We start from the raw sequence: 23,412 nt of genomic DNA, 5'->3' as shown, positions 1-23,412 counted from the left end.
ACTTCCCAGTCCTCTGGCAGGAAGCCTGGGGCAGAGATGCCCTTCCTTTTATCAGGAGGGGCCCCCAGCCCACAGCCTCCCCTTTACTTCTCTGTGGCCGGAACTGGAGGGAAGACGGGCCTCCGAGGGACTGGGAACTGCTGCCCCGACAGCCTCAGGGTGACAGAGGAGACCCCCTCAGCCCCAGCACTTCCCAATCATCAGAAGAGTTCACCGCCAGCTCCGCCTGCTGAGAGACAGGATGGGCGGCGCTCCCCGCCCTGGACCGTCACTCCTGCCTGTGCACGGGCAGCCTCGCCTCCAGGGCCACACCCTCCGCCCCTCCCTGCTCTGCTGCCTGGCCTTCCTGGCTTCTGCCTCACAGCCCTGCTCTGAGGAGGTCTCCTCGGATTTCAGGATCACAGCAGGAATCTTTCCTTGCCTGTTTTACAACAGGTCGGTTGGGGGAGTAGCGTCGCGGCGCCCTGCTTACTTTGTACGTTTACACCTGGAGCGTTTGCCCCTGGGAAAGTCAGCAGAAGCACCCCTTGCCCTGCTCTATAGTCAGGTTTCAGGTGAGAGTCTAGAGTCTGCGGGTGGGAGCCTGGCCCCTCCACACATGGCGGCATCAGGCCTGCCACTAGAGTTTCCTCTGTGCCAGCTGCCCTAATCTAGCCGGGCACCGGCACTTAGGTTGCTGAGTTTCCTCTGCAGTCGATAGCTGGCTGAGTTGGTTTGTCCCACCACCTGAATTTCCCCATTCTTACTGGATTCATTCACCCTGACGTGAGACAGCAGACCTAGTTTGTGTGGCTGGGAACCACATTTTATTCAGCTCTGAATCTCTTGCATCTTAGCAGAGTCCCTGCTAAATAATCAGTACTCAGTAGGTGTTGTGACTTTAGTCCATGGGCATCTTTAGGTGTTTTGCTGCATTATAAGCCATTCAAAGGCAGGAGACATCGAAAAGACGTCCTCTGTAGTTCCCCTCAGAGTACGTGTACTTAACCCACCTACCCGTCTAGAACATGCTGGTGCACACAGCTGGGCAGGAACCAGGGACAGGGGAAGGGGGTCCTATAAAAGCCGAGGGTCAGGAGAAAAGATCTTGGTTTCATCTTCATGCAGGACCTCAGAGTTTGCAAAGCACATTGTTATATGTTTCTTCATCCCAGCCTGTGACACATAGCTCCCACTTTCTAAGTGAGGTTAAGGGAAGCCAGGTGATATTCCCGAAGTCCCATATCCAGTGAGGCCGAGCGGGACTGGAGCAGCAGTTCCCCTTCCCCGGCCTGGAGGACGGGCAGACAGGACCTATCCACAGACGGTCAGAAGTGAACTGGCTTTAGGGCTCAGGGAGCCCACACTGGGTGGGCACCTCCCTCGCCTGGGTGGCTGGTAAGCAGGTCATGGTACTGCTGAGTGTTGAGGGACCCAAACCGACCGTGGGGCTGGGCAGGACCCACCCCCCAACAAGTCAGTGGCAACTGTGTGTTTCAGGGATCCCTTGCAGAGAACTTCTGACAATTCCAGCGGATGGGCTGCCCTCCCGGACCTCAGCGGTGTGGGTCGGATTCAAAGCCGAGGCCGTTCTAGCCCCGGTCGGTGACTGGGGTCTGAAGCTGTGAACTCAAGACCTTTACAATAAACCTCAGTGGAGTTTTCTTTTCATCATGTGTTGACTAAAGTACAGAGATGTCACGTCTCTCCTTTTTCCTCACCCCAGGACAAGACATTTCAAAGAAAGTATTCAATTCATCCACGAGTGCCGCCTGCGAGGTGAGGGCTGCCTTGTTCACTGGTACGTGTGCCCCTGCCGGATGGCCCCTGGCCTGTTCTGCTTACCTCCCCCAAACGCCCAGTGCACACCCCACCTGACCCCACCTGCTTGTTAGTCATCGTTTGCTTTTGTGCAAAGAGAACCGTACATTTTTTCTTTCCTTTTCACTTAGGATTTTCATTTTCTCAGTTAGATTTCTGCAGGGACTGTTGAGGTCACGACACAGAAACTCCTTTTCCAGCCTTCCTCCGAGATCCCGACAGAATATGGGCTCTGCCCGGTGCCCATTCAAAACACTGCTTCTTGCTGGAGAGTTTAGATTGCACGTGTGGGTGTCACACCAAAATGACCATTTCTTCTCAGTTTATAGATTGGAGCTTTTATGTGTTTGGGGCTTACACTTTGCTTTAAAGAGAACTGAATAGACTCTTAGAATTGAGCAGTTCCTATGCAGCTCTCCACCTGCATTCAGCTGCCGTCTGCGTGGTACACACACATACACCTGTGCACACATCGTGCAGAGAAAGCTGCTCTGAGACACAGAACTCAAGCACGGTGCCCCGCACCTGACACGTCGCAAGCACTCAGGGAATGTGGGCCCTCGTTTCATCGCTGCCCATTTTCATTTTACTTTTAAAAAGAGCAGGACATGTGATAAACACAAAGTGCAGGTTTTGTGACATTTGCTTCAAAACGCTTTGCGGCGCAGAGCCGCTGCAAGGGGCTGTGGAGTCCTGTGCCTGGTGAGAGCATCTGCCCGGGTGCAGCCCGAGAGCATGTATGTTTTAGCGCTCTCTCAGTTCTGATACGCAGGAAGAACCGCTACTTGAGAGTGGTTTTTCACTGTTATCATTATTTATATTTGAATATGTGCAGGCCTGATGCTCTAGGAATTTGTATCTCACACAGTTGTGTCGATCTGAAGATAGGCTTTTCTAAAAATGGGAGATTTGCTAAACTTCCCCATCTTAGCCGTTGCTGAGCACTCCAAGTCTGACGCAGCACAGCCTCTCTGTGACTGCCGTAATTTGCATGTGCATTTAAAATCGGTCCCTTACTCAGCCTGTGAGAGAAAATTGACCGTTATGGCCTGCAGAGCGTGCCCACGCTGGCACTCTGCTTATGTATGTGAAGAGGACCACAAAATATTTGGTAAGGGCTTCCGTATTTAATGAGTTTTCTAAGTTATAGACTTGGCCCTTATATCCCTAAGAAAACCAGACTCTCAAAACGTGAAGCTGTCTGAACGGCTGCAGACTATAACTGGGTTTGTTGCTCAGATCCTGGACCCCCCCAGTCCCTGGGTGTCCTTTAGTTACTTTATCTGTCCAGGGAAACGGGGACTATCTGAAGAGGAGCTCAGGAGCAATAGGGAATCAGACAGTGAAGTGTCCGGAGACACAGCCAGTAGAAAACCAATAAAAAAATGAGGCTACACAGGTAAAGGATGCCTGAGATTCTAGTGTCATAAAGGAGAGAGAGCTGGTGTGTTCTGCGTAATTTCCTAGTAACGCGCTGGCTTGCTGTGCACTCGCACTCCAGGGCAGGCAGGCTTCCGCAGTGAGCCTTCAGAGTCCCCGACCCTCCCTTGCCTGTGTGGTTCTTGGCCCTGCAGCCTGGCCGGCGTCTCCAGGAGTGTGACTCTGGTGGTCGCATACATCATGACGGTTACCGACTTCGGCTGGGAAGATGCCCTGCGCACTGTGCGTGCGGGGAGGTCCTGTGCAAACCCCAACCTGGGCTTCCAGAGGCAGCTGCAGGAGTTTGAGGAACACCAGGTCTGTCAGGTGAGCGTGCTCAGGGGCTGGGAACACACCTCCGTCTTTCCGTGCCCGCCTAGACTTGTGGAGGCTGGAAAGGCCCCCAGAGGTCGGCTGGTCCGAGGACACCCCTTCAGCTCCTCTGCAGTATCACTGGCCACTCGTCCACCAGCCGCTGCGGTCATTCCCTTTTCCCACTGTCCTCAGGCCCCATGTTAGTTTCTGTTTCTCTGCCTTGGGGTCAAGTACCGTTTCCTTGGTCAGGCTTGCTTTCACGTTCTCAGGCCAGAACCTGGAAGAAGCAGTCATTTCTCTTGCTAGACACTGGCTGGCCAGCCTCAGAGCTGACTGCCCGATGCCCCTTGGCCCCCTGTTCATAGGGGCAAACCTACACCATCAGGTAACAGGTGGGAGTGTAGGGGATGAGCTGTGTGACGTCCTGGTTTGTTTCACTTCTCCAGTTCCGCCAGTGGCTGAAGGAGGAGTACGGAGAGAGCCCTTTGCGGGATGCAGAAGAAGCCAGAGGCATTCTGGGTAAATACAAAGAGCAGGGGCGCGCGGAGCCCCCGCCTGGCGCCAGGCGCTGGGGTGGCCTCCCGGCCTCACCTCCTCTGGCCTACGGCAGCTGCACCACGGAGACCTAGCTGAGCCCTTGGCGCCCCTGCCCGCGGACAGGAAGGGGTGTCCCGGTGGATCCAGGCCCCCCCGAGACCCCAGCAGCCCCACTCCCAGCTTCTGCGCCGCAGGCTGGGGAGTGTGCACGCGCGCGCTCGTGTGTGTGTGTGTGTGTGTGTGTGTGTGTGTGAGCGAGCGTGAGTGCTGGATGTGCACGCTGCGGGAGCTGCCGTGAAAGCCACACTGCCGGCGTCGGCCTCACTGCCTTTCCCCGTGCGAGGTCTGCTGGAAGGCACTTGGAGGTGGCCGTGGAGGGCCCCCTGCTGCAGCCGGCCCTGCCCAGGCCAGCCCTGCCCTTCCGCGCCCTACTCGGTGGTGCCTGCCTGAACCGCCTGCCCTTGGGTCGTGTGGGGAGCACCCTAGACGCCCGCCCTCGGCCCCCGTCCAGCTTTCCCTCCTCCCAGCCCCCCGCTGCTCTCACCCTGGGGGCCTCGTCACAAGGCTTTGCATGCACCTTTGGGATTTGGGAAGAAAGAGCATCGTTAGGCACTGTCACGGTTTGCGCTTAAAAATACATTTAAGATGCCTGCGCACTTACTAAGCGCCCTTGTGTCTGCTGTGGATTTGGGGTTTGATCTCAGCCACCTCATGAAATGGTTTTTGAAAAAGCGTTTTTCATTTTTCCAATCAACTCTGCCTCATGGGTGAAAGCGTTTGGTCACGATGGCTTTTGAAGCCAACGGGAAAAGGATCGTATCATTGGGCCACTCGAAGCTTCTGATGCGGGCTTTGGGGGTGCCTTGTGGTGGGTAAAGCCGAAGCCAGGCCAAGCCGGGGGCCAGGCTCCACGCTCGTGCGGGCCGCAGATGTGCAGCAGGAAAGGAAAGCGCAGCCGCGGAGCTCCTCACCTACAGCCACAGCAGTTTGCTCTAAAGTAATGTTTTCCTTAAACCAAAAAGAAATGTAAATATGTTAACAGAAGTATTTAGGAGTCAGCTTGAAGGCTTAAATGCGGGTACAATGTGAACGCCTAGATCTGTTCCTGTAACCTGAAATGTTGTCCTAATATCGGTCGCCAGTAACATTCTTTCTCCACAGCCACCCCAGGGATTCTGAAGTACTGGGCCTCTCTCAGAAGACTGTAATGTACCTGAAATATTGCAAGGCCAGAGTTTAGGTGCTGCCCAGAAGAAAAGCAGTCAGAGTTGATTTTTCAGTGTCCAGAAGTAATTTGTGAACGCACCTGTTTTCATTTTAAACAATACATAGGCAGTTGTGTCATCATATGTTGGGAACTACGCGTCCTCTTTGACAAGGGAAGGATTTTTGCCTAATTCCCCTGCTGTGGCTCCTTCTTCGCCCGTAGCCCTGCTGCCCCCAGGCCATCTCAGGGCCCTGCTGCCCCACCCGGTGACCATGTGGTGATCGCGGTTGCCACTCCTGAGGGCCCTGCTGGGCACACCTGCCCCTGGGGACTGTCTCCTGGGCTGTTTCGTCCTGGGGTCTCGCCTCCACCACACGTGCATGCATCTGAGGTGAAGGGCAGCTGCACATGCTGCGCCTGCCCTTAGCTGGGGTGTGGATCCCACTTGCTCTTCCACGGGCGCCACGAGGCACGTTCGGAGGCTGCCCCTGGCAGTGATGCTGCTTTATTTTAAGGCCACTGCCATCCTCCAGAAGGAGAGTAGTGACGGCAGGAGACGTGAACTACTTTTCCTGGGAGAGAAAGCAAGTCCCCCGCTTGAGCAGAGGGAAGTCCGGGGGGTGCGCAGGGCCATCTCCCAACTCCAGTCTCAGCTTCAATGTGAAGGACAGTAGCTGGTGTGAAGAGCAGTTTAAGTTGATTTCCCAGCGTTCTCTCGTCTAACTCACTCCAGTGGGGGAAGAAGGAAGTGTAATGTTTTACTTAAAGGAGAGGTCTGGCGGGACCACGGGAGCTGAGGCGCGTGGGCTCAGTGGCTGAAGGAGGCTTGACCTGTGTGCTGCGTCTGCAGCGCCTGGACGCTCCTGGCAAGGGCTCGGGGCAGGACACTTTGTGCCAAAACGGCCCCTGATGGGTGTGGGGTGACGGGCACCACAATGCTTGTTCTGACTTAACAGGCCTACCTGGGTGAAGAACAGGTGATCCAGGTGGAGGTGCCAGGCCTCGAGGCCCCGAGGTGTCTCCACTGCCCACCTGTGAGGGCGCGCCGGGGGGGCGCGAGGAAACAGCACGAGGGACAACGGCCCCAACCCTGTGGGCTCCCCTACCCCTCGTGGCACCCACGACAATCACCCAGTAATCGGTGCTCTGCAGGTCACGGACTATCACCTTGAAGCCGTATAAACCCACAGAGAAGGTATTATTTCATTCACTTGAGGCTCAGTGAGGCCAAGAAACACACCGAAAACTAAAAACGTTAGTGCTGCTTTGCCTGAACCCAGGTTTTGATCTCAAATCAGTGTGCGATGCGAGAGGGAGGGGCAGAGTGCCCTGGGCTTTGCACTTCGAGGTTTGTGAGGCTCTAACGCCAGGGCCCCTGGGAGAGCCAGCACCACTGCTGTGTGCAAGCTGTCCAAGCCAAAGGCAGCACCGCTGCCGTGTGCACGGCTGTCCGAGCCAAAGCCTCTGCCCGCTCCCCCCAGTCTCTCTGGGGGTTTTGTTTGGGGCCATGGTGGGTGGTGGCCAAAAGCACACGGACGTTTCCGTTAGAATGGTATTAACCGTGCTTAGATGTTAGAGGCAGAGGCCCCTTCTCCGAGACCAGAGCAGGTGTTCAGGTCACATGGACGTGGGGACGGTGAACCCCCCTGTCCCAAGGGCCTTGCCTTGTTAGAGGAGGGGGTCGTAGCCCTGGCAGTTTCTTTAGGCTGTCTTTTCTGTGATGTTCTTTGAACACAGGTCTGTCCAGCCTGGGTCTCAGGATCGTGGCCCATGGTGGAAGAGACCTGCACTGCCTCTCTTCATTCAGTCATTTGCCAGTTTGCTTGAGAAATGCTTAATCGTCCCAGCTGACACTCTGGGACTCAGGCAGGGTGCACAGACCCACCCCTGATTCTCAGAAAGACTAGCTTGGTGGGGTCGGCAGTTAGGAAAACTGGCGGTTACAGAGCCGGCCATAAGCACTGGTATAGGTGCCCCTGGTGCTGTGTGTGGGGAAGGCACAGAGAGGCCATTCCAGTTTGGGTGAGGGAGGTCGTGTCCCAGGACGGCATCTCGGAGGAGGTGGTACCTAATCGGGGCCTGAAGCATGAGTGCTGGAGTTGGCTGGCACAGTGGGTGCGGGGGAGTCCAGGCAGGGGCCTGGCATGCGCGCAGGAGAGGCCACAGTCTCTCTGGGTGACCAGAGCAGGCACAGGGGTGGGCGCTGATGAGAGGTGCAGACAAAGCTGCAGAAACAGGCAAAGGCCCAGGCTTTCGCTCTCTGCTTGGCACAGTAACTGGTTTCCTTCTCACACCAGCCCTGGAGCTGACCAAGCTCAGCGGGCGGGTGCCCTGCAGCTTCCCGCAGTCTGGTCCCCAGGCGTGGAGCCTTGCAAGCGCGTGGACGCCGTTTTGCAGGCACGGAGTGGGGCTTGCCGAACGTGCTGGGCAAGCAGGCACCGTGATGGTGCGGGGGAAGGGGGCCCACGCTGGGGGCCTGTCGGGAGGCAGCAATCACGGCCATCCAGGCGACAGTCGTGGCGCCCAGAGCGGGGCTTTGGTGCGGAGGCGAAGGGGCTTGCGGGAGCCTGGGGAGGGGGAGGCCATTGCTCCCAGGACCAGAGCCCGTGAGGGGCTTGCTTCCCTGCCGATGGCTCTTCCCACACCGAGGTGGGGTGTGGACTCTGGCACGTTGAGGGCAGACTGAAGGGGCCGCTGGTCAGAGGCGTCCACGGGGCTCACGCCCTGCTGGCACCCAGCTTCGCGCACCAGGGGCTCAAGTCTGTCCACAGACCCGGAACAGACTCCCAGACACCATACTTGGGACAATTCATGTCCAATCCAAATGTCCAATTTATTAATTTATTGTGAAAGATAAAACATTAGCTTTATGAAGACCAATTTTATCCCCTAACTAGGCTGTCTTTCATTATCAGATTTTTGGAAGCCAACATGCTGTACACCTTAACTTACACAATGTTATATGTCAGTTATATCTCAATAAAGCGGGAAAAGAAAAGGAGTAAAGCACCTTGTAAATTAGTCCTGAGGTATCTCCCTACGCTCCTGGATGTGGGGCTGAGACCTGGGGGCGGGGTGTCCTGACAGGCGTGTCCAGAGAGGCATTCTGTTGCCATCGCGCCCTGGAGCATTTCTGCAGCCTGCAGCCTCCTATGTCCCCGTCCACGTTCTCAGCAGCCACCCTGGTCTGCGCTCCCTCTGCCTGAGCTGGTTCTCTGACTTAACTCACGTCTCTCAGAGCAACTTTGTGAACCTTGGGCTTCCCCCTGGAGATAGGTTCCCCCTGGGGGCTTTTTTATGTATGGGGTGCTGATTCTCTCCAGCTTCCGTCTCAGCAGGGGACCCCACTTCCAACTTCTGGGGCTGCTTCCTGTTGCTGGTGCATGAGACAGCCTACAGATTCCAGGGACTGCTGTGCATGCGTGTGTGTGCACACAGCTGTGTTCTGTTGTTTTTAAATTTTATTTTAGAGGACTCCTTAGCCTTCAGGGGAGCCATGTGGGCAACGTCAAGGGGCATTGGGACCTTAGGCAGCAGAACCTGGGCGCCCAGGGAAAGTCAGAGCTGGTCACGACAGGCTGCCCCGCACACCAGCATCTAGTCTTGAAAATAGGGAACATGCTAAGACTCCATACCCTGTGATCCCACATTAGGTGACCCCTCCCATCCTGACCCTGCGTTATTAATAATTTTATCGAGAACGTGCTTTCAACACGCTTGTATTTATAGATGTACTTAAGAAGAAATCACCAAGACTTCAGAGGGAAGTTCCTCTTCCCTTTCCTTTTTATTGCCCGGAGAAAGGGAGGGGAAAAGAAACAAACAAAAGAAAACGGCCTTTGACTTGCTCCCGGAGGCTTGAGAACGTTCACCGTCCCTTCTGAGGGTTTACTGGGGTCTCGCTGGGCCCCCAGCTAGGACACCCAGGCTGTCAGGTGCTTGAATCCGGTGACAGCAGCTGCATTTCACCGGGACACTTTGCTCTCTTGCTTCCCCCAGCTGCAGCAGTGGGACGTGATTATCGCAGCCAGTATCAGAATTCGCGTTCTCTTCTGCAGCCTGGGCTCCGCCACCTCGCCGCAAGGCCGCGGGGCCGCTCTGGGCTCACTGTCGGGGAAGCGTTGCCATCCGCGGCTGCAGGGTGTGTGAAGGGCTCTGGCGGCCTTGACTGAGCACAGGCCGCCGGTGTTCTGATCCCGACGGTGTGCTGCGTCTGTGGGGAAGGGATCGGACCTGAGAACATCCTTTATACCAAGGCCTGTGTAGGAAAACTAGATGGGGCAGGGGGGCTGCTTCTGGGGGAGGACAATCCCTTCTAGTATCGATAGTTCGGGACAGTTTTTGGAAACAACGCTGACCACGCCAAGTGCGTTTTGTGAGCTCGACCCAGGGAGACACATCAGCTCATGGGGGTCGGGGCCTGGCCCCCCGGACACTCTCACGATGAGCACGTGTGTGATGGGACCTTGACGTGTGTGTCCCTCCGGCCACAGAGAGGGACAGAGTCCACTTGCCCCCAGACGTGGCCAGACCAGCACAGACTGGAACCGTGCTTTCTGGCGAGCGGCCCTGCCTGTCAGTTGGCTCTGGGTTTCCCCAAGGCACTGATGGGAGCCTTTTTGGGAAATAATAATCGAAAGGCCTCCATGTGCCCCAGAGAAATGTCACCTGCTTTGCAAAGGGTGTGCCCTTCATGGCAAGAGGCCACGGGCGCCCAGCTTCCTCAGAGGGCATCCAGAGAGGCCCGTCCCGGCTCTGCTGGACGTTCCATTCCCCTTGGTGTGTGTGAAGCACGCGGATGCCAACAGGAACAGCAGGACGGTGTGAGATCAGGTGCGTCTCAGGCGTGCTGCGCGGTGGGCCATTCCTGCGGCATGAGAGCCCCTCCTGAGTCATCCGCTGCTGGGAGCTCGGAGCTGCGGGTACCGATGCGCAGCTCGGGGCAGAGGTGGTGCTGGGCCGGGAGAGGGCAGCCGAGGCCTGGGCCCGTGGCCAGGTGGCCTGGTAGAAGTCCACTGCGACCCCAGTTCCCTGGAACACCTTGGGAGCCCCCGAGGAGGCAGCCCACTCCGTGGGGACTTCTTCTCAGACCCGCCTGAAAGAAACTCCCTGGGAGGGGTGAGCAGGCTTGGCCGGCACCCTGTTGGGTGGCGCAGAGGTGTAGCCAGAGCCCACCTTGCAGCCCCCGGGGTGGCCCCTTATGGTCTAGGAAGGCCCCTTTGGCCCCCCTCCCCCCATCTGGAGGACAGGACAGGCAGCCTCTGGACGGTCAACAGTCACTGAGCACTTAGTGTGTGATGTTCCCGAAAGCGCATCCTCTCGACAATCTTGTCACATAGGTTTTACTTTTATCCCCAATTTTGAGATGAAGAAACTCTAGAAATTCTAGAGAACTTGACTGTTGTCCAGTCTCGGGCCAGGAAGTGGCAGAGTGAGGCCTGGAGTCCGAGCAGCCTGACCCACTGCGCTAAGGTCGCCACTTCCTTGTAAACGCCAGCACCCCTGGGGCAATGCCAGTGGGTGCGGGCATCCACGCTGGAGTTCTCTCCTGAGGTCGGGGCCTCATGGGGAGACAGGAGGAACACAGGTGAGGCACGAGGGAAGCCTTTCTTCTTTCCACCACATCCCCTTGCGTGGGCGCTGTGTCCACCATACGTGCCTCCACCGGGCCTTCCTGATACCCCCAGGGTGGCGGGCAGAGTCCTGGGGTGTCGTGGCGCCCCAGGAGGCCCTTTTCAGGAACACGGAATTGGACCAGAGTGGGGTTGGTGCTGGGAGCCCAGCACCCGAAGCAGATGGTGTTCTGTCCTTGAGGTGCAGCGTTACACAAGTTGAGGGGCTCCGGGGTGGGGGGCTTGTGCAAGAAGCCCAGGGATTTGCTGTTATTCAGCTCAGATAACTCAGTGGAGACTCATCAAGGACAGAGGCAGGGGAAGCAACAGTGTGTTGAAGGAACAGGGGGCCTCCTTCTGACTTTGGGGCTGAGGGCAGGGCTGGGGGCAGGGAGGCAGGGCAGGTCTTCAAGAAGGACGGGAAAGCTGGGGGCAGAAGAAGTTTCCCATCCTGTGTCCTGTCCTGACTCCCCACACCCAATGGGATGCTGGCTGGCAGGGTATTCTGCTCGCTGTGGGCCAGACTCCTTCCTACAGGCAGCCCTGGCCCTCAGCATGGGTGGGACGGAGAGTCCGTGATAGGAAGAGGAAGTACCACTGGCTTCCAAGAAGTATCAGTGTCAGCAGCTGATGCTAAAAGTGGGTCTGAGAGAGGAGCCTGGGTTCTCCTCCACGCTTCGCCCGAGAAGCATGCTGTCGGGGGCTTGGCCTGTGACTCACCGCTTTCATCTTTAAAACGCATCCTAGAAGCATCTATTCCTGCCAGTGTGCCCAGTGTGCCCCCCGATCTGTACTTCCCGTGGCCCATCTGGAGGACTGACACCCTCCAAGGGAAGGCCAGCAGGGTCGGGTGGCCTCTGACATCTGCTATGAACTGTGCCCCCCTGTGAAGGGCGGGGGAGGATGGACTGCGTGCCTCAGTCAGACCTCAGTGCCCAGCTCACGCAGGCGCCCAGCAGCTCCCGCAGGCCTCCATGGGGGAGGGGAGGAGCCAGGCTTGGCGGCCCTGCCTTCAAAGGCTTTTTAACTGAGTTGGGGAGAGGGGGCAGTCACTCCGGAATGTCCTGTGAGCAAATGCTGAGCTAGAAGCACAAATGCAGGCCAGGAGGCCCCTGCAGTGGAGGGTGTGCTGGCTGGGGCTGGAAAGGGAGGGGAGTCAAGGGCCTGCTGGGCGGAGGGCGAAGGAGGGGGGCGGCACGGCCAGGTGCACTTGGAAGCAGATGTGCAGGGCATCTGGGGGCCTGGCTATGACTGGCAGGCAGGATGGGCTGGAGGCGGGGGAAGAGCTGTGAGGGAGGGCAGGCGTCAGCCCGATGGAAGTAGTGGCGGGCAGTGCTGGTTGGGGTTCCCCAGAGGCAGAGAGGGTCAGGCACCAAAGGTGACTGGCGGGTAGCACCTGTAACGGGCGGGGGAGGAGGCTGGTGGGGCCGGGCCGGGGGCTATCAGGCCGGGGGTGGTACGGCTGGCGGCCCCAGAGAGTGGCCCGAGCCTGGCGGCGCTCACCGTCCGCACAGGCTGGGGCGGCCCGGCCGCTCTCCGGGGTCCCCAGGTGCTGCAGTGCGACCCTGCAGAGGTACTTCTGCACAAGGGTTTCCCCGGCAGGGCCGCCGAAATGCTTCAGCCGCGCTCCAGACTCCAGAGCTGGAGCTTCCAGGCAGCATGGTCACCAGGTGCCCCTGGCGACCTGAAGTCCCCTCCCCGCCCCCAGGTGCGGCACCAGGACTTGGGGGATCCCTTCTGCCCCTCCTCACAGCCGTCCCTCCAGGGGGGCAGCAGGGCCTCAGCGCTCCCAGTGCAGGAGATGTGGAGACGCACTGGCCACAGAGCATTTACTACAAATAACTTTTAGTAATAAACAACTAAACGTTGATCTGTCTACCAAGAGCCAGCAATCCTAAACCATTCCAGTGCGAAAATACTCCTCCCCCACAATTTCTTTGGTTGATCCAAGTCTAAATAACGGCTGTGTCTGCTGTAGAGTCTTAATAATATTACATCACCTTTAGATGTGGGTGTTTTTATTACATCATCTTTAATTAACGATGTTTTCTACACGATGTGAATGTAGAGAATCCCAGTTAACAGGCAGCACTGGCACAGAGGGAATCAGCTAGGCTTAGCTTTGCCTTTTTCTTTTTCACTAAATTCAGAAAGACTTGGAATCCGAGCCCCATGGGGGCAGTTTGGTCTCCAGCCTGCAGAGTAGATTTGAAATAACCAAGGGCAGCCCCTGTGTAACCACCTGAACATTTACTTGCCTTTACAATTTTGGGGCTGGAGAGATATTTGAAAGCTACCAGAATTGGTCCCAAAGACGCATAGACATGCTATTTATGGAATTTGATGTGAAATGGGTTTTCTATAAATCTCTCCCAATCTTATGCTTTTAAAACTTTTCCTAACTATTTGTATCGATATATCTGTTGCTTAACATGAAAGAAATTTTTCAAAATTAAAATAAAGCAAAAGAGGTCTGTGATCAATGATGAGTGAAGATAGATTGACAAATCTGACATAAAGAGAAGTTCGGTTCTCCTTATGTTTATTTGTTAACTTTTGCAACAAATTTGCAAAAGTTAAGGCTTTAAAACAAATTGTAATTATTCATTAATGTGACAGACCAACATATAGGTACATATGTATTGCCCCAATTTTCAAACTATGCTTTATTGCAATTGAAAAGTATTGGTCCATGACTTTTTTCTTCTTTTTACTGTGATATTTATTTTATTTTTGTTCTCATTTATTTATTGGCGCGATAAGTATAAAATTCAACAAGAACATTTTTAACAGCATGTGTTTATGTTCTGTCCCGTATTCCTTTTTGTTTAATTCCGTGACCATTACTGGCTGTCACACAGAGGACCCTGGTGTCATGTATGCTGTGTGGACCTGTGCTCACAAGCTCCCTAGGAAACACTGAGGCCCTGAAGCCCACTGGTTTTACTGCAGCCTATGTGCGTGGGTCTCCCGACCCCATTCTGATTTGGTTTTTTCACATTTCCTAATACCCGAGACTTCACTAATCTGTTTCTATTTCATTCTCTGTAGAGGCACAAGTGAAAAGATAATGAAAATTCTCTGATTTTTCAGATGTTCATTTTTTCTGGTCCTTTTTTCAAAGATAATTGAAGATGATTATTGTTATTTGGGGGGACCCTCGGTGAGAAAGCTGCTCTATGTTTCCTGTGCAGTGTTCTCCTGTGGGTGTCCCTTCCATTAAGTGGCTCACATATGAGAATCCACACTTCACAAGACGTGGGCAGAGGCTGAAGCACCCCCCTCTCCCATCAATGTGTCTTTAAATTGCCGTCTCTCCTAGTGCATTTCAGAGACTCAGATATATAATAATTCTACAAACATACAACTTATTAAGACTGTCTCCTCTATTGCAAAAATCACGATGTTCCTCTATTTGGTGAGGGACCTAATTTAAGTGTTTGTGAGATTTTGATGAATCCCAGTCATAAAGCATGCCCTTCTCCTGTGCCAAAAATCACCAAGTGCATTTCTTTCTTTTTTTTCTACTGAAGTTTAGTTGATTTACAATATTGTGTTAGCTTCAAGTGTACAGCAAAATGACTCAGTTTTACGTACTTTTTTCACATTCTTTTCCATTGTAAGTTATTACAAGATACTGAGTAGAGCTCCCTGTGCTGCACAGTAAATCCTTGTCGCTCACCAAATGCATTTCTAAGGTGGGAGTGCCAGCCTTGGCAGCGGGCCCTCAGCTCCCTGGGGGCGGGGCCTGGGGGCGGGGCCTGGCTCGCGGCAGGTGCCTGAGTCTCCTGGTCATAGCTCCCGGAGTCTCGCTCCCATCAGGCTGTCCTGCCCCGAGCAGGGCGCCTCAGAGGCCCCAGCTCTGCCCTGCTCGCTCCCCAGACCCCAGGCTCCGGTCTGTGCTTCCCTCCTGGCCCCTCACGACTGCGCTGTGGGAGCCCCCCTTCTTCACTTTCTGGCTCGCGAGAGGGCGGGCTGAGCCGACCGACGGAGGACAGGAGCCCCTCTGCTCACCGGGTCCTGCCTACCCACCCACCCACCCAGTTTTCAGAAACGCGCTCAGGCCCTCGTTCGCCCTCATACAGTTAGCACCTTGGAAACTAGGAATCTGAGCCCACTGTGGACCAGGCAGGACCCGATTCAGCCCACCTGGAGTTTTGTAACCTCCCCTGTGTGCTGACATCATTTGTTTCTGAGCCTTTCTTTAAAAAATAAATACATAAAAGTCAAATGTTCTGGGAAATGAATCTTAGCCTCTTAAACATTCTTTTTATCAAGGCCTCACCACTAGGACCCTAATCTTATTTTATTTTGCTTCTTAAGCTAAAAAAATAATTCCGCTGACATGTTTATTTCCTTTTTCTGTATTTAAGTCAATCAGTCAAAACTATTGGTGGCCCCGCTGTGCTCACAGCCCTGGGCCAGGTCCCCGCCCAGCCGAGCCCATGTGTCCCCCCCAGGGTGCAGGGTGCCTCTGGTGCAGAGGAGAGGCCTGTTCCGGGGTCTCCTCTGCGGCTCCCTTCTGCAGACCCAACCAGAGCCCAGCCACACATTTCTGGCTTCAGCTACCTTCCTGTGGCTTGGATTTTTAAACTCTTACATATTTCTTACAATACCGTGGACCTTATTCTTGTTACCTTTCACTCCAATCCTTGCACTTGCTATCTGATAGCCTTGTTCTGTTTCCTGGGTTTCTTCATTCACTGCCTTTCTCACAATTTGCATTCATTTCTCAGAAGAGTTCTGATGCTGATTGTTTGCTGTGAAACTAGCTCTGGACAAAGTTCACGGTACCAGTTGGAACGGTTGCTTAGAGCCACTTTTCTTCTCTCTAGAGAAGCACAACTTCTGGTCCTAGAGTCACACACCTCTTTGGAAAAGACACGAGCTGACGTCGGGCGACCGGGATGTTGCACCGTAAGCCAGCCTGCTGGCGGCAAGGCTCCCGTGCAGCCTCTCGATGGGATCTGAAGCGCTTTACTGTATTGCAGTGTCCGGACATGTCTGTTCTATTTTGCCACTTCTGTTCTTCAGGTTTCTCTGGGAAAAGTCAGACTCCCTAGGTTTTCTGTTCAGTAGCTTCTTCCTCAGATTGTGAAAATCTGCTTTCCCTCACAAAATGAAAGAAGTCTACAGTGCCATTCAGAAAAGTGCTTTTATTCTGTAAATCTGTAACGCTTCGTAAAGTGTCTCCATGTAGAGAGCACCTTCACGTACATGCATTCATTTTCCCAGCAAAGCTGTGGAACCAGCAGCGCCCACGTCCAGCTGCTCAGGAGCAGAACAGGACCTAGGACTCAGGTGTGACTCCTGGCCCATTGCTCTCTGCTCTGTACCATGTTGGAGCCAATGAGCAACGGCCCTCCACGTGAGCAAAACAAAGGTGGCCTGCCAGAGCGACTCAGAAGCAAAGGCTGAGGCAACGCTGTCATGTGGCGCAGCTGGGTCCCAGTGGCTTGATTTATGAACTAATAAAGTGGAATTGAGTCGCGGAAGAGGCCACAGTTACCTGGCCCGCGAGAGACCAGGTCATGTCTCCACATGATACGTTTACGCGGGGAAGCGTCTTTCCCCAAGGACTGTGGGTCTGAAATCATCTTGAGGCTTGTAGACTTGAACTGGGTGTGTCTGAGATCCACTAAGCAGGTGTAGACATGCCAGCGAGTGGCATCTCGGTTAGAAGGGGCAGCAGGTAGAGATGGTGTCTGTCCAGGAGGGACCTGCTGGAAGAACCAAGACAACGGTGCAGAAAATAGGCCAGAGGCAGGGCAGAAGCTGCCCGGGAGAAGCAATGGGGCAGGTGGCCCAAGAACTGAGCAGACAGGAAGGCGGGACAGTGGGCCAGGTTGGGATGGACTGTCCGGGAGCAGTGCCCTGCGGTCCTGGGGACCTGCCAGGCGGAGTGAGAGATGCTGCTGTCCACACTGCGCAGGTCGGCACCAAGTCACACGGTCTCACAAACACAACTCTGGACCAATGACAGCTGTTCCGTCCCACACCAAGTCATCAGACATATCTTAACATACTTCTAAGACCAAAGAATCAGTCTCCTCTTGTCGAGCATTGTTTTGCCCCCAAACAAAACAGAAACAAACAAAACAAGACAAAACAAGAGCTCTCAGGTCCATGGAAAAGAATTAACTGTTTCAAAAGAAAACTTTGTGTAGGAAAGGAAACAATGGGGCAGTTGAAAAGTAGTTATAACAACCATTATAAAAAGGCGATGAGTAAATATTTTAACAGACGATGGTTAAGTATAGTGCTGAACACATGTCTGACTCCCTTAGCTAGAATAAACCCAGTTGGGTTGTTGAATCAGTAACCCCGCCCCCCCTCTTTGGTTTCTGTAAGTTTAAAACTCAAAGCTAAGAAAGCAGAGAACCATCATGCCCTCTGGAAGTAGAAGGCAAGTTCGTGTTTTGGAAAATAGCCCAACCTGCGCCGCTCAGGTAGTGCGGGCTTTTACCCCAGCCATATGCCTCTCGCTCCGATCCTGGCACCTGACAACTGCCAAGATCTGGAAAGAAAACTTGCAAAATTACTTCTGAAGCTTATATTTATGTATTTTTCAGAAAGAGGTAGGCAACAAACCATGACTGGATCTTCTCTAGCGATGTCGCCTTTTTCTTATTCCCATGTTTTAGGAGATGCCTATTTTTAACGTGTTTGTTGCCTGGACCCTGTTCAGCAAAACGTCGCTGTAAGATTGTGCACATTTCACAGAATACGCGTGGGACAAACAATTTTCTAGGAAACCAGTGGGATTTAATTGGGTAGATCATCATCCTTCCTGCTCAGCCCACTTTGGAAGTTGGGCCTAATCATAATTATTTATCGTTCAGTTATTTTTCCTGAAATGTTGGCAGGCGTCACCCACCTTCCTAGCTGCCATTTCCGTCAGGGCCAGTGTGAGTTCTCCTGTCCTCAGTTTACCGGGTCTTAAAATACAGAGTTTCTCAGAATTTCAGTGTTTTGTCTCGGGTCAGATGTAGAGTCATTAAAAGAGAAAAGTATCTTTTTGTGTGCGTGGCCTTTGGGGAAAATATAAATTGTTGAAATTATCTCTTCCAAGGCCGCACAGCTTCCAGCTAAAGGAGATAGGGGTGAATTTACTATCAACACCTTCCTTTACCCAAAACTTCGCCACAATGAGGCCTTGGGATAACTTACCCAACAGCCTCAATTTCTAACCCATTTCTCGATTTTCTTGGGTACATCAGAGCTGAAGATTCTAAAAATTTCAATACACACACTTAGGGCTGTATGTGTATTGGGTCAAGTAGGTATGTATAACTTGACCAGGGAAAGCTCTCCTGCCTGAGACAGGTTACCAACCCCTGGAAACGACTAGCCCTCCAGGGAAGAGAGGATATTTCCGTTCCCTAAGAAGGCATGTGCTGTCCCATTTACAATAAAAGAGACCCCAGAATTTCTTTGAATAGCAACAACAGCTGTTATTTAAGGCACACCAAAGGAGATAGACTTGGTTTTTTTTTTTACTGTGACAGAGGTTTGAGTCGGCCATGGGGGATTCTGGGGGCTTTCAAACCTTTTTCCCCTTTGCATTTTATGTCACGCTAGGCATGCTTCACCATGAACTATTTCACATGCTTACAGAAGACAGAGATGGTCTTGTAGGGCAGACCCCTGCTGATTGCCCGTCTTCTTCCTGGCCAGGTTGGACATGGGTGACCATGCATACACAATGTTTTCCATAGAAAGACACACACCAGCACTGACTACACAGCCCGTTGGATGGCGTCAGGTGCTAACAGACGATGCAGCTGTTTGGCAAAAACACCTCAGGTTGTTCTAACGGTCGCTCGGGCCCAGGAGAAGGCGGGGCTCTGACCTCTGTTTGGGGAGACTGCTGTCTGGAGTCAAAGCAAGTCGCTGGGATCAGGGTGGCCCCTGTTTTGATTCTTCCTTGGGCGATACGTTTACCCTCCTATTGTTTTTTTCATGTTTTTTTAAAAACAGCTTTATTGAGGTCAAATTTACATGCTATATGAAAATAGTACACATGTACAGTGTGCTATTCGGTGAGGTTAAGAACACCGACCCAGTTGTGCAGCTGTCACCATAACCAGATGCAGAGCAGTGTCATCACCCCTCCTTCCCACACTGACTCCCGCCCACAGATGCACTCTCTTTCTCTGTAGAGCTGCCTCGCAGGCTGTTTCATATAAATGGGACCATACAGTGTGTGGTCTTTGGGTCTGGCGTCCTTCCTGGTATAAAGTTTTTGAGAGTCATCCACGGTGTACCTTGTGTTGGTGTTTCTTTCCTTTTGATTGAACAGCCTGGTTTGTTTTTAATTGGAGTTGAGGGTCTCCATGGGGCCTGCCTGTGTGATGTCCGGAGGCACCGTGACTGTCACACGTGGGTGGGGGCTGCTCCTGGCATCTGGTGGACGAAGGCCAGTGATGCTGCTAAACACCACACGCGAGTAATGACCTTTCCCAGAACGTCAGCGGCGCAGAGACTGAGAATCCCCGGTGGGCTCCACGAAATTCCCTCGTATCCTCAGGGTACGTGTCTAAAGCCAAGTGTTGCCTGACGGGAGCCTCCCCTTTGATCGCACTGCATATCATTGAATTGGGATTCCGTTTGTCTAATTATATGTATGTTTAAAATATAAACTCATTTGTGAAATGTAATTTTTTTACCATTTGGGAAAATTTTGGAATCTCCTAAAATATTATTCATTGGGTTGCACTGTCCACCAGAGAGAAAGGTGAGGAAAGAGAGTGTACAATTCTTGTTTCCTGGCTGAGATCTCAGCGTTGCTTGGTTTTGGAAACTTAGCGACAGAAAAGTAGCAAATGGTGTGGCTTGTACAGCTTTAAGTTCCAGGAACCGCAGGAATCGTTGGGAGGCTTATAATAGAGGAATTTAATAAAGGACATTAAGTTTGTTTAGCAACAAATTGCGCTGTAATTTTTGTGGCTTAGGGTCCAACGTTACGTACTCTGGTTATATTTTCCCACTTCAGCTCTAGAATTTTGACTCTACTATGTTATTCTTAACGTTAATGAATAAAGTTTATAGGGGGCAGGGATTAAAAGAAACAGATCCAAAAATCAAAAACTGAACTGAAGAAGCTCTTATCACCCAGCATAAAACCCCTCTTGGGAGAAAGAAGAAATCAGTCAGAATTCAAATACTCCGTTTTATCTGAGACCAGGGACCTCGGACTGCTCGATTTTTCCTCTGGGGTTGTGGAGGTGCCAGGAGGCGGGATTCTGTCTTGGTTCTTTTGAGTTTTGTGTGATGATGAATAAGAAACACAGTTCTCTGGAGCTTAATAATGTAAGAGGAGACCCAAGTGCTGTGAGTCGGTAAACCATCCTGGGCAGGGTTACCTTTGGGAATTTAACAAATAAACAGTGCATTTCAACTGCCCTGGGTAACTTCTCACTCCGACCACTCTGGGGTCCCAGTGGGCAGCTCTGCCTCAGCCCTGGGGGAGGGGGTGCCGGGCAGGAGTGCTGGTTGGCAGGGGCCGGCAGAGCCGGGTCTCCTGCAGGCTCCCCTGCATCTGACCTCCTGCACCGCCTCTGTGTCTCATCAGCACCGCCTGCTAGAAATACACAGCGGCAGTAAAATGAGGGCAAAATGCAAATGTACATGCACACGTGTGCACACATATAACATACATGTATACAGATGGGCACCTGCATGTGCAGTATACGCCTGTACAGTCCTACGTGCACACACAGCACACAACACATATACACATACACACAACATGTGTGCACGGCACATATGCACACGCACATTCCTCAGAATGACCGTAAGCACTTTGTACACATTTGTTCATCGCTGCCAGATAGTTGTTTTGTGTCTGTGTTACAGTTGAGGATGCTTAGGCTCGGAGAGGTTGAGCAATTTGATCAGGGCCACACAGCTGATAAGCAGTAGAGTTTAGAAATTAGAACGGAGTTTTCTGTAAACCCAAATTCCAAAGAAAGAAGCAGTACAAAAGGAGATCTGGCCTTTAAAAAGCTGTAACCCAGGGACTTCCCTGGCGATCCAGTGATTACGAGTCCACCTTCCAATGCAGGGGATGTGGGTTCAATCCCAGGTCAGGGAACTAAGATCCCACATGCATGGGGCAACTAAGCCCACAGGCTCTGGAGCCTGCCCAACACAACCAGAGAGAAGCCCGCACGCTGCAATGAAATACCCTGCGTGCCGCAACTAAGACCCGAGGCAGCCAAATAAATAAATAAATATTAAAAAAAAAAAAAGCTGTAGCCCCAACATAAAAATACCAGTGGTTGTGGCAGTGGAAGGAGATGAGTAGACAGTGCAAATACTGTGTATGATGTTATAATGTGGATAAATATCATTGTACATTTGTCCAAACCTGCAGAGCGCACAGCACCGCGAGCGGCCCTGATACGAACTATGGGTGGTGCTGATGTCGTAACTGGGTGACTGGGTGTCCATATAGGTTCAGCGATTGTAACACCTGCATCATCTGGTGGGGATGCTGATAGCAGGGGAGGCTCTGTGTGTGTGTGTCTCTGTGTGTATGTGTCTGTGTGTGTGTCTGTGTCTCTGTGTGTGTCTCTGTGTGTATCTGTGTCTCTGTGTGTGTCTCTGTGTGTGTCTGTGTCTGTCTGTGTGTGTGTGTGTCTGTGTGTGTGTGTGTCTGTGTGTGTGTGTCTGTGTCTGTGTGTGTATGTGTGTCTGTGTGTGTGTGTCTCTGTGTGTGTCTCTGTGTGTGTGTGTGTGTCTCTGTGGGGGGGGAGGGGTGGGGTACATGGGAGATCTCTGTACCTTTCAATTTTGTTGTGAACCTAAAACTGCTCTAAATAAAGAAAGTCTGTAAAAAAAAAAAAAGCTATAACTCCACACTTGCGCTCCAGCTCAGTTGTTTCAACACCCTTTACAGAAGACTCAACTTGGTTGAACAAATGCCTGAATCTAAAACTCTGGAATATGATCAACCTTGGTCTGTCTGTGTCTCTCTTAAAATAAACGTAGCTTTTTTTCTGAAGATAAAAATGACATATGCTAATTACTGAAGTAGTATACATGTATATGAAATATTTTTTAAAAGTAAAAATTATCTCCACCTCTTCACCTAGAGATAAGCAATGTGAACACATCCACATAGCTCTCCTGCAGTCTCTCTAGGCAGATTAGATAGATAGATGACAGAGAAAGCGGGTAGAGTTTTACATAAGTGATACTAGAGTATAGACAGGTAATTAAAAGAAGGAGATCTAGGTGAAGGTCTTCCCACTCTCACTGAAAAACAAACTATTGTAGACATAAGCATTTTGATGTTCGGTGGCGGAGGGGAAGTGTTCTGAGAATTTCCTTTGTGTTCATCTTGGCTCCATGATTGATTAACGGATGAAGCTCCCAGAACCTCAGAGAGAAGCAGGTGTTTGTCCTTTTTACCATCTCCCCTGTAAGAATGTGTCTGTTCTTCCATTATGGTGATACTCTGACCCCTGGGAAATGCTCACTGCCAGCACAAACCACAAATCTCTGAGTGCAGGAAATTCTCAGTTCAGCAGGAAACTGTTCCCCTTCGGAACTTGAGCCCCAAACCTGCGTTCCCGGGACCAAGCTGCTCTGTCCTGACCGCGGCCTCCTCCCCAGTACCTGCCTCCGCTTTTCAAGCCTCCCTTCTGTGACCTCCTTCTCCGTCTCAGGTCTTCTTTGAGGCCTTTGCTTCTGTAAATAAGAGGATTTCGATCGCTGCTGTTTTAGCTGACGACACTTCCATGTGCTGAGCCCCTGGTTTCCAGATTCACACACCATCTCCTCCGACAAAGAGCACGCGGCTCTCTAAGGAGATTTTTAGCCCTCACGCTACTGCCCTTAGGAAGCAGAGGTACCTTTCATCGGTCCTGCCAGGAGAGACCCGTTTCCTGCTGGCTGCCTCACGGAGAGCAGGGGGTGGTACCAGCTCCCTCCTCCAGCCCCGTTTGCCAAGGGCTTTACTGCCCCACGTCATGTCACTCGGCGTCAGGTAGATCTGACCCTTCCGTTGGCAGACTGCTGGTCACATAGTTGGAAGCAGTGTCTCCAGGACCCAGACGAACATGGCCTTGACCCCGCTGTGCGCTGGGTCCGAGGCAGAAATGCCCCCATGAGCTCTTGCCCTGCCCCAGGCCAGGGACGAGGCCCACAGGAGTGTGGAGAACTTGGGTCCTGACCACACAGGTGACCTGCAGGCAGGACCTCACAGGCAGCTTCAGGCGAGTTCTTGCCTCGCCCTTGCCCTTGGGGAGCTGTCGGGTAAGCCCCCCAGAGGAGTTGAAGAGAAAGTTCTGGATTAGGAACCGTGAATGGAGCAGGGTTGTCAGCCACCTGGGTTCCCAAGCTTTGCTGGCTTTTCTAAAAAAGAAATCCAAAATATACAAAGTACAATATAACGAACAGCCAGGTTTCCACTATAAGTATTGGTACTTAATAGTTTGTCATGTTTACTTTTCTGTAAAACGCTACAAATATAATTTCTAGAACCTTTATAAAAACAAGCAAAAAATAGCATAT

At 52.5% G+C, this 23,412-nt stretch overlaps 1 protein-coding gene across 2 annotated transcripts in view; it reads left to right on the top strand.

Moving 5' to 3' along the window:
• DUSP22 (dual specificity phosphatase 22) overlaps positions 1–5,332 on the top strand; it is a 47,072-nt gene extending 41,740 nt beyond the window's left edge. Inside the window, exons 5-8 of one of the 2 annotated variants that reach the window (XM_082847954.1) lie at positions 1,706–1,780; positions 3,375–3,546; positions 3,981–4,053; positions 5,233–5,332. In XM_082847954.1, the coding sequence (XP_082704080.1) occupies positions 1,706–1,780; positions 3,375–3,546; positions 3,981–4,053; positions 5,233–5,279 (367 nt within the window). In that variant the 3' untranslated portion in view covers positions 5,280–5,332. Of the gene's footprint in view, positions 1–1,705; positions 1,781–3,374; positions 3,547–3,980; positions 4,718–5,232 lie in introns of those variants that run through there. The other variant, XM_082847953.1, reaches the window with a different exon arrangement.
• The last annotated feature ends 18,080 nt before the right edge of the window (positions 5,333–23,412 follow it).

The sequence above is a fragment of the Leucopleurus acutus genome, assembly GCF_964270905.1.
Source record: "Leucopleurus acutus genome assembly, chromosome: 10".
Classification (NCBI taxonomy): Eukaryota; Metazoa; Chordata; class Mammalia; order Artiodactyla; family Delphinidae; genus Leucopleurus; species Leucopleurus acutus.
This window is presented reverse-complemented; position numbering and strand designations above follow the sequence as displayed.